This window comes from Quercus suber, unplaced genomic scaffold, assembly GCF_002906115.3.
Source record: "Quercus suber isolate HL8 unplaced genomic scaffold, Cork oak 2.0 scaffold_592, whole genome shotgun sequence".
NCBI classification, from domain to species: domain Eukaryota; kingdom Viridiplantae; phylum Streptophyta; class Magnoliopsida; order Fagales; family Fagaceae; genus Quercus; species Quercus suber.
The window spans coordinates 63,728-74,277 of NW_027070037.1; the positions used below are offsets into that span (position 1 = coordinate 63,728).

Sequence of the window (10,550 nt, forward strand, 5' to 3'; positions counted from 1 at the left end):
TGAGTAATGCTACCGACACATTAATTTTCACAATATTTTTTAAAATAATTAAATTAGTAAAATTTTTATTAATTCTCGTGTGGACTTACTACTGACGTGTTATTACTATTTTTTACCTAACAATACTAATTTGCCACCTTGACGGTTGTAAATTTTTTTTTGTACTTCTAGAATCATTGGGCAAATTATATGTCCACAATAATACCCGTACATATTTCTTTCTTTCTTATTATTATTATTATTATTAATTTTTTTTTTTGGTTAAGAGGAAATTATATTAAAACTAGGAAGCCAAAAATGGCGAAACAGAGGCTGTGCGCCTAATACTGTACAACCCAGCAGCGTCAGTGTTCAACATATTACATAAAACATCATTAGATGGCTAATTTAAAACAACAAAATCTTCAGCAAGTGAGCAGCCCGCACGAGCCAGAAAATCCGCACATCTGTTCGCCTCTCTAAAGGTATGTACGACCTTGAAGCGATGAAATAGCTCCAGGAGGTACCTGCAGTCATTGAGAATAGGAGAATAGGCTCTATTAGAGGTTGAGCAGGTAGAAACTAGATTAACAACGGTAATAGCATCAAGCTCAACAACAAGCTGATGGATGCCAAGTTGAGAAGCAAGTAGCAATCCATCTCTCAAGGCCTAACACTCAGCAATGAAGCTGGACGCCACACCGATTCTTCTCATGTAACCCTTAATCCAATTCCCATGTTGGTCCCGAATGAGACCTCCCCCGCCAGCCTTACCCGGGTTTCCTTGAGAAACCCCGTCCGAGTTTAGTTTACACCAACCATGATCAGGTTTATGCCAACAGATAGGGCTGAAAATGTGATGCTTAAGTTGCTGCCTATTACCCATACAAAAAAAAATACTCCCTTGCCATATTAATGCACACAGTATGAAGGTTAGCATTACAAATAGAATTCTCAAATACCACTTTGTTTCTATGATTCCACAAACACCAAAGCGCAAAAGGAAAAAGAGATGACCAAGGAATACCGTTGGTTTGGAGCTGTTTGTAGCATAGACAGTTCTGCCTGAGCCATTCAAGCAAATCCAATTGCATAAAATTTGTACAGGCCTGCGTGGTTCGAAGCATATTCCAGAACCTCAAAGCAAAAGGGCAGTCCCGCAAAAGATGCAGAATAGATTCTTCTTGATTATGGCACAATGGGCAACACGTTGCGCACTCAATACCCCTGGCATTTAGAACTTGTCTAACTGGTATGCTGTTATGGAAGCACAGCCATATAAAATGCTTGATTTTTGGAAGTGTGTCCAACTTCCATAGCCACTTACCCGTAAAGGGCTGAGGATTAGCACTCTCAGAATTAGCCAAAATATAAGCTGAAGCAGAACTGAACTCACCATCCTTAGAATATTTCCATGCCAAAGTATCCTCTTTATCTCCAAAGAGTTGCATAGGAGTGGCCCGGATTTGTTCCCGTATTACAGTAGGTAAATCAAAAGAAATTTTATCCCAACACCAACTCCCCAAATGGAACATATCAGAGATGGATAACTCAGCTTCATGTTGATTAAGGGGCCCCTCAATTAGTTCCCTTACCGTATACCCCTTAACCCATTTGTCCTCCCAGAATTTCAGATTGGAGTTAGACCCCACGTTCCAGCAAATACCTTTTTCAAATACAGGGAACCCAACCTTGATAGCCGTCCAAATGGGAGAACAAGGCACCTTGTCAGGATCCTTAGAATTACGCCGGCCAGAGGAACAATATTTATTAAGCACAACTTTGCCCCATAGCGATTCTTTCTCCTTGTAAAGCCTCCAATTAAGCTTAGCAAGGAGGGCAATGTTCCTCGCCCTAGCCGCTTGTATACCCAAGCCACCCTCTTCTTTAGATTTGATAATTTTGCTCCAGCTAACCAGATGTAATTTTTTCTTTTCCGTAGTTGATCCCCATAAGAAATCCCTGTTAATTTTATCAATTTTATCACAAAGGCATACAGGCAGCGCAGCCCCTTGCATCACATAGTTGGGGATAGCTGTCATGACCGATTTAACCAACACAGTTCTACCAGCAAAGGATAAAAACTTGGCCTTCCATCCAGCCAGTTTAGAAATGATTCTTTCAGCAATGAAATTGTATTGAGACCTGGCAGCTCCCTTGTGTTTTAACGGAAAGCCCAAGTATTTACCCAGGGAGGAAGTAGCTTGAATTCTCAGAATAGCACTGATATTCTCCTTAACACCCTCATGGGAGTTCGGCGAGAAATAAATACGAGATTTTTCAAAGTTCACAAGTTGCCCGGACTCTTCACAGAATTTTTCCAGAACCTCCTTGATGGCCTCAGCTCCATCCGTGTTAGCCTTAGCAAAAAGTAGTAAGTCGTCAGCAAAAAATAAGTGGGAAACCTCCACATTATTCCTAGAGGCTTTCAAAGGTATCCACTTCTTCGACATACAACTCTTATTTATCAGAAATCCAAGATATTCCATACACAAGATGAAGAGGTATGGGGAGAGAGGGTCGCCTTGGTGAATCCCTCTAGACGGCTTAAATGCTTCCAATTTACCACCATTAAATAAAATAGAGATACTGGATGATGAAACACAGCTCATGATTAGCTCTATGAGAGATTGGGGAAAGTGAAAAGCTCTAAGGACTTTAAGAATGAATGAACATTCGAGGCGATCATACGCCTTGGCCAAGTCGATTTTTATAATCATGAAACCCACCTTGCCTTTCTTGTTATCCAAAGTATGAATAAGTTCTTGAGCAATGACAACATTATCCAAACCCCTCCTTCCAGGAACAAAGGCTGCCTGATTAGGCGAAACCAATTTATCAAGTAAGGGTCTGATACGGCCCATGATGATCTTGGTAACCACTTTGTAAATGATATTACATAGGCTAATCGGCCTATAGTTATGGATGCTTTCTGGGTTAGGGCATTTCGGAATGAGGGTTACCAAATTTTCATTCAAACCCTCTGGCATCCTTCTCATATCAAAAATGGAGAAAATTTCATTACACACAGCAATCTTCACATCAGCCCAAAAATATTGAAAAAAGCCAGCATGAAGGCCATCGGAACCGGGAGCTTTGAACGGCTTTAAAGCCCAGAGCCCTTGCCTAATCTCCGCCTCTGTAATGGGAACACTCAGATAGTTCCTTTCCTTTTCAGATAAAAAGCAGCAAGCAAAGTTCTCAATATCAGAGGACAAAGTCGAGAAAACCATCCCAATTTCAAATAACTTGTGATATTCCAACCAAAAGAAGTTCTTAACTCCAGCCTCATCAGTAATCCATTCACCCACAAAATTTTTAATACTCTTGATTTTATTCCTGTGTCTTCTCACGAGGGTGGAAACATGAAAAAAGGAAGTGTTACGATCCCCATAAACAGCCCAATTAAGACAAGATTTGAGCGCCCAATACTCCTCTTCCTGTTGCATGATTATTAAATATTCCTCTGCCAATTCCTTTTCCAGACGAACAAGGAATTGGCTAGGCCCAATTGCAAGGGCTTTCTGGACACCATAGAGCCTGGCTAGCACTCTTCTTTTACGGGTAAACAGGTTCCCAAAAACTGATCTATTCCAGTGATTAGCACTCTCTGTGAATTTCTCAATAGCCACATTCAAATTAGCTTCCAATTCCCACGCTTCCTTAACAATATTAGGAAATTCAGGATGATGAATCCACATAGTTTGGAATCTAAATGGTCTATTCTGATCCATAGGGGGGGAACGTGAGAGTTCAAGGAGAACAGGGTAGTGATTAGAGAACACCCTCGGCAGATGGGTCACTGAAGCCTCTGGAAACAGTAATCTCCAATTCGGATTGGTAAAACAGCGATCAATGCACTCCAAAATTAAGTCTGGCACTTGCCTTGAGTTTGACCAAGTGAATTTGGGTCCAGAAAATCCAAGATCAATGAGATTACAGCTATCCAAACATTCTTTAAAATCAAGGGCTCTTTTAAGGTTAACCCCTCTTCCCCCAAATTTATCCTCCCCACAGAGAACCTTATTGAAATCGCCAAGAAGCAACCAGGGAAGGTTATGGAGTTTAGCTACTTGCATTAAATTGGCCCATAAAATTCTACGTTCATTTACACGTGGACTAGCATAAATAGGAGAAATAAGCCAAGTAAGGTTTGAGTGACATACCTTGACAGTGGCATGGATCTCTTGCTCCGTTGCAGACAGCACAAAAACTTCAACCTCTTCTTTTTTCCATAATAGCCACAGACCACCCGCGTATCCAACAGTATCGGTGACAAAAAAACCATCAAAAGGAAGCTCCTCAATGATCTTAGCAGCTCTCACATCGCCAACTCTAGTTTCTGTAATGATCAACATTGCAGGAAAATGGTTCACCAAAATCTCCATCACACGTCTTTTAAAATCTGGGTTCAAGGCACCCCTACAATTCCACAAAATGATATTAATTTTTGCACAATAGGTGTTTGGGATTTCCAGCGGGTTAGTTCCCATCCTGGCTGAAGCCATCATGCTCCATCCCAACCTCCTCAACATGTCCTTGGACACCACCCATTCTGGCTTCCACACTACCATGTAGCTCAAAATCCCTTGAATTTCCTCCCGGCAGCAAAGAAGAAGGTCGCAACTCTTCATATGGCTGACAGTATGAATCAGCTTCATGGTGGGCTGGTTTCCCAAATGAGACGTCATTGTTCCCCTGAAATCTATCACCTTCCTCTCCTGAACAAGCCATCCGTACTCGTCCAAGTAGGGCTGCACTAATGGCCTTCGTAGCTTATTCAACTCCTGAGCCTCCATTTCTGAGATTAGTGGGGCATCCGTGAGAAACCTCCACCATGGGTTTGGGGTTGTTCCCCATGCTGGATGATCCAACGGTAAATTCCCCGTGTTGATACTGGTTTGTGTGATCGGAAACATGTGCTTCCAAGCTCTTTCCAATTCCTCCTCAAACTTGCCCAAAGCTTCCGTTGGGGCTGCCTGGATTTGAGCAATCACCACGTCGGGGATGGCTATGGCTTTGTTGTGATACCATATTGCCCACCCTGTAATGGTCAGAGAAGGGGAGGGGGGGTTGCCGAGCTCCATGATCAACGTGTTGGATTTGGTTGCGGACAGAGTATGGGTTAGGACGCTTCAAAGCTCTACTGCTACTAGAAATGGGATTTCTTCTTTCACGAGGAGAAATAATGGGTTTTCCCCTCAGTGATCCAACTTTCTGAGGTTGAGATTTAATCACGTCAACCAAAGAGTGCAGACTGGCTTCTCCACTAATAATAGCGGTAGTATCCTTGATATGTTGCGTGTGGCAGGTAATCTCACGTGACTCTGAAGTGTTAAAATCTGTCCCAACGTCTCCTTTAGTCTGGCCCGCATTAAACTTGAAGGTCACATCAAGTTTGAAATTAGTCAGACTATTGTCAAAGGGGTTGGTAATATCTTTAGTTACTTTGGAACTAACTTCCTGCTGTGGGTGGGAAATCTTGGTCCCACGGCCTCTCCCAAACTGTGCAGTACGTTTCTTTCTCTTAACTAACATCCACTCACCAAAGTTAGGCTCGATTTGGGTGGCTTTTTGAGCATCACAAAGTGGTGAAGACTGCTCAGACTGCTCAGCATCTCCAGTCCGCTCCGGGGAAGAAACACGATAACTACAAGCCTCTTGCTTATGGCCCATCCTTCCACAACAAAAACACAAAGCCGAAATGCCTTCATACAGAACCTTCTGCCGTAGCTTACCCACTCTAACAGCAGTAACCAAAGGTTTCATGAGATTTATCTGAATGCACAAGCGCGCATAACTGGCCCTTGTCCTAGTGGCAGTGTAAGAATCGATTCTTAGAACCGGTCCAATGGCTTTTCCGATCTCACGGAGTGCTTCAGGATCATAGAACTCAATAGGCAGTTCCGGAAACCTCACCCAAACTGCAACAGCATCAAAGGAAGCTTCTAAAGCCTTGAAATAAGGCTCCCACGGTTTGATCTCAAGATAATGCTCCCCTATAAACCACGGGCCACCGCGCAAAACCTTATCATAATCCGAGTCATCACTAAATCTTATAAGGAAGAAGTCCTTACCAAGGTTAACACAATCCATTCTGGCAAATGGATTCCACAGAGCGTTGAGTTTGGAAGAGAGGTAGTTGTAACCCACAGTCCTACCAAAAACCTTCACAATCAATGCTTTCGCCCAAGGTGCCCTCATACGGGCCTTAGTTTCCTTAGAAAGATGGACATCTACCATGCCCTCAACGATATCATCAAGATCTGAGTCTGAGTCAACGTCATCTTCCACAATCCTATCAAAGCTGAACGCTTGAGCATAGGCTCCAGGGATATCTCCGGCCAAACTATCTCTATAACTTACCTGCTTACGGTGAGATGTCGTTGCCTGAGCAGTGGAATTATCCTTGAATTTTTTCACACTTCTCACAAGTTCTGCTTCTTCCTCACTAGAGCGCATGAGTTGTTGCTGTTCTACTTCCATCTTTTTGAAATATCTTTCTTTCTTTCTTATTATTATTTATATGTGTTTAATGGTAAAAATATAATAGCCAATCAGCAGACATGCTACCTATTAGGCTGCTAGCTTTTCCTCCATTAGTTTATTAGTTTTTTGGCAGTGCTATCCTGTCCTTGTCCTAGCCTAGGCTGGTGTGTAGGCCTGAGTGGCTCAGGACACTTTATTATACCTTTGTACTGTTGTCTTTTTATATTATCAATTCTATCCTCAGTGGCTCAGGACACTTTATTATACTTTTGTACTTTTGTCTTTTTATATTATCAATTCTATCTTCTTTCGTCAAAAAAAAAATGGTAAAAAAATTGAAATTTAATATCTTATTCCAAATCATTAAATTAAGTTAAGATGAAATTCTGACTATCTTGATTTTATGATTTACATACTGCAAATGAGATGCTATAATATTTTTGGAAGGTTATTGCGTTCAAAGTTGAGAGTTGAGAAGAATCATTGGGTAAGGCAACCTTGAAAAGGAGAACATTTTCATTTTTTGCCTTTTGCAAGTTTGAACAAAATTATATTGGTCAATATAATATGCATTATGTGATTTTAAATTTTTAATGCATTGAGGTTAACTCAAGAAGAGTAATTTTATATCAAATTTATATTTTGAATGATTCTAAAAAATTTAAAAAAAAAAAAAAAAAAAAAAACATTGAGAACTGCTGAAGATAAAGGCCTTAGGGTTGACACTGTACAAAAACAAATATCTTTGATTTTAGCTCAATCATGAAAATTAGACAAGTAAAATATACAATATACTAACAGTACATCTAGAGTATAGTTAAGTCATGTAATGAATTCTTATCAGGACACAACAAAATTTCACAAATTGAAATTGTTCTAAAATTATGTTGGTTCCTTGGACTTTATTGTCATGTGATTTCTTCTTGTCTAAGCAAACCTGTTACAAGGCAATAATTACAATAATAAGACCCAAAAAAAAGCATTTAAACCACTATCAGTTAAGAGTCAAATAGTAATTAAATTGACTAATCAAACCTAGCAGTATCAGTATATGAACCCACTTATCAAGCCAACCACTATGAATAGGACTGCCGGAGTACACGGTCTTGAGCATAAAACTAAACCATGGCTACTTGCTTCTCCTCCTTCGTTAGGTGTATCCTCTATATCTATAGTTTCTCTGCTTTTCTATGCCTTCATGCCCATGAAGCAAGAGAGACTACATAAAGCTACCACCTTCATCATACACATACTGTTCAAGTCAGCTCTCTAATACCATCATCTACTTGCACTGCTTCTACCAAAGGTTTAACTCTCTCTCTCTCTCTCTCTCAAATCATCATGCTCATCACTACGTTATATCTCTATCTTTACTCCTATTGTAATTGCCGTTGTTCCTCCTACAAAGCAAAAAACTAGAGAGGAAAAAATTGGGATATTTACTATCCACTCCCTTAAGATTTGGGAAAATAATACTCGATCCCAAAACTGAACTCTCCATTGATATTAGTAATGGAATATTAGAAAATTTTAATAGATTCTCTTTTATAAAGTTTAGCCATGGTTAGTGAAACATAATTGATAAAAGAGAAATGATATGTTTACAACATTTTTATAATATTTTTACAACAAATTTTAAGTGGCAGGTTGTTACTGATTGTTATTGTTGTGGCAAAAAAATCATCTTAGTGTTAGATTCAAATTTGAACCAATAACAACTAACCACCTGTGATTTGTTGTAAAAATATTATAAAAATGTTGTAGACGTAGCATCTTTCTTGATAAAATTAGAATAAAAGTACAAAGTTTATTGAGCACCAAAAGACTTGCAAATGAAAGTTTCTTCCATTATGGGCGTTCTTTTAAAACGACAAGTTCCATATTTGATTGCTTTGTTTATCGGCATTAGTAATAGCAGCATTAATTCATGAAAGTTTCTCTCTCTCTCTCTCTCTCTCTCTCTCTCCGGCTTCTCTTCTTTCTTCTGTTTTTTCCTTCTCATTTTTTTCCTCTAGCGCCTCCATCATCTCCTCTCTGCTTCACCGGCGAGCTTGCCGACCGCGGTGGTGCTCAGGTCAATCGGCCTTCAATTCTGGTGGCCGCGAGTCGAGCGGTTTTGGCTGGCGCGGGTTGAGCAGTTCTGGCGAGTCGAGACCCCATCTCCCCAAGCCCCATCGCCGATCTGGTACCCGAGCCCCATCGTTGCCGAGTTTGTGCTAGATTTGTGTATGTGTGCTGAGTTTGTGTTTGTGTTTGTGCTGGGTTTGTGTTTGTGTTTGTGTTTGTGCTGGGTTTGTGTCGTGGGTGTGGTCTGATTGGATTGTGGCCTGTGTGATTTTTGTCGTGGTGTGATTGTTGTCGTGGTGTGATTGTTGTTGTGGTGTGGTGGTTTGCTTGCTCTGTGTGAGAGAAGAGAGAGACAAAGAGGAAGAGAGAGAAAAAGATAGAGATGATGATGCTTTATATGATGAATATTTTATTGTGATGTTTATATTATTTTATTATGTTGAAAGCTAAAATAGATCCACTGCTGCAGCATATGTGTAAGTAAAATAGATAAAATAACTTTTGGTGGAACTAAATAGTTAAATTTTTAACTTCACTGCTGTGGATGCTCTAATACATTCCATATCTATTGTCTTTCATATTTTGGCAAATAGATGTTAAGAGAGAGTGTTTTTTTCCTTTTAGATTTGAAGTAGAGTGTTATTTCCCTTTATTGATTTTCCTCCTTTTCTCTCTTTGGTCAGCCCAGTTTAAGTGGAGATCTCCCTTTCTACGCCCAGATCCAGTGGAGATCTTGAGTTCTTCGCCCAGATTCGGTGTAGATCTCGCGATTTCTGCCCAAATCGGGTGGAGATCTCGAGTTCTTCGTCCAGATTCAGTGGTGATCTCGTGTTCTCCGTCCAGATCTGGTGGTGGTCGATCATTTACCACTATTCTCTCGATTTTGAGCAAAACAACTCGACCTGGAGAAAATCCAACTCGATCCGACCCGTAGGTAGAATCAGCCGGTGCAGGGTCCGCCAATCTTAGTTTTTCCTATGTAGATAACGAAGCCTTTGCTAGATTTTTTTTTTTTTCTTTTTCATTTTTACCTTTTATACTTTCTCTTAATATATTCTTTTTAGATATTAAAACCTTTGTCTCTTTCTTGTAGATCATAAAAAGAATCGATTTAAGGGAGAGATGTAATAAGATATAAACATAATTTGTTTTATTTAATTCATCTAATTATTCTTATACAAAAGGCTTAAATGAAGTTTTTTTTTTTTTTTTTTTTTTTTTTCATATTAGAGAATGTATGGTTAGACAATAAAAGCTTGATACATGTGATGTCTTGTTATCAGTTTTGAATGCAACATGTCCATATATAATATAAGAAGCAGTGTGTATTCAATCTACCAACAGGGTAAACTTGATCCGATCCAACCTAATTTCAATACATTGACTTGTTTTTTCATGCGTTGATAGATTGGATTTATTTTTAATTATTTTTTAAAACTTGGGTTAAATCGGATTTTTTTTTTTTTGAAAATCGGGTTTAAGTTATAGAAAAAAAAATTGATACAAGTAACTTGACACAAACCATGCTATTAATAAGTTTTTTTTTTAATTTATTAATTTGGTTTTTTTTTTTTTTTGAGACTCTGTTTAAAATTTTTTTCAAAGGTATTTTTTTGATAAATTGGAAAATTATGCTCAATTATATAAATTATATTCATTTATTCAATAACGGGTTTCAATAGTTGAATGAAAATCTACTCCTTTATATATATATATATATATATATATAGAAAAACCTACTTTTTTTTTTTATTAGACAAGACAAGATAACTGACAACCCAACCCTAAGTAACTCAGATTCTATGGGTAGGAGGGTTGGATTTTTAGAGTTATATGTTTAGGTTTGATTGAAATTTCTCAATCTAGAGAGGTGGAATTGGGTTGAAAAATAAATTAATTAAATCTAATCCATACAAACCCTTAAATATAAGGTATATCTCCTTTTCTTTTTCTTTTTTCTTTCTTTTTTTCAGCCACATGTAAACATATCACATATTTTAATTTTTATGACCAAA

The 10,550-nt window shown here is 38.8% G+C and overlaps 1 protein-coding gene across 1 annotated transcript; it reads right to left on the reverse strand.

Annotated features, from left to right (window-relative positions):
- Positions 1 to 340: 340 nt before the first annotated feature.
- LOC111998565 (uncharacterized) lies at positions 341 to 5,169 on the reverse strand. Its single transcript, XM_024030654.1, has 2 exons — positions 4,146 to 5,169; positions 341 to 506 (listed from the first exon to the last, which is right to left on the reverse strand). Exons 1-2 carry the CDS (start codon positions 5,064 to 5,066, stop codon positions 459 to 461), a joined length of 969 nt encoding a protein of 322 aa, XP_023886422.1. The 5' UTR covers positions 5,067 to 5,169; the 3' UTR covers positions 341 to 458.
- Positions 5,170 to 10,550: the final 5,381 nt, after the last annotated feature.

Bases quoted from the DNA above. Each gene is read 5' to 3' on its own strand.
- LOC111998565 (XM_024030654.1), bottom strand. From the start codon at position 5,066: ATGGAGCTCGGCAACCCCCCCTCCCCTTCTCTGACCATTACAGGGTGG. The intron at 507-4,145 runs GTATGTCACTCA...CAATGACTGCAG, and splicing joins AGATCCATGCCACTGTCAAG to GTACCTCCTGGAGCTATTTC.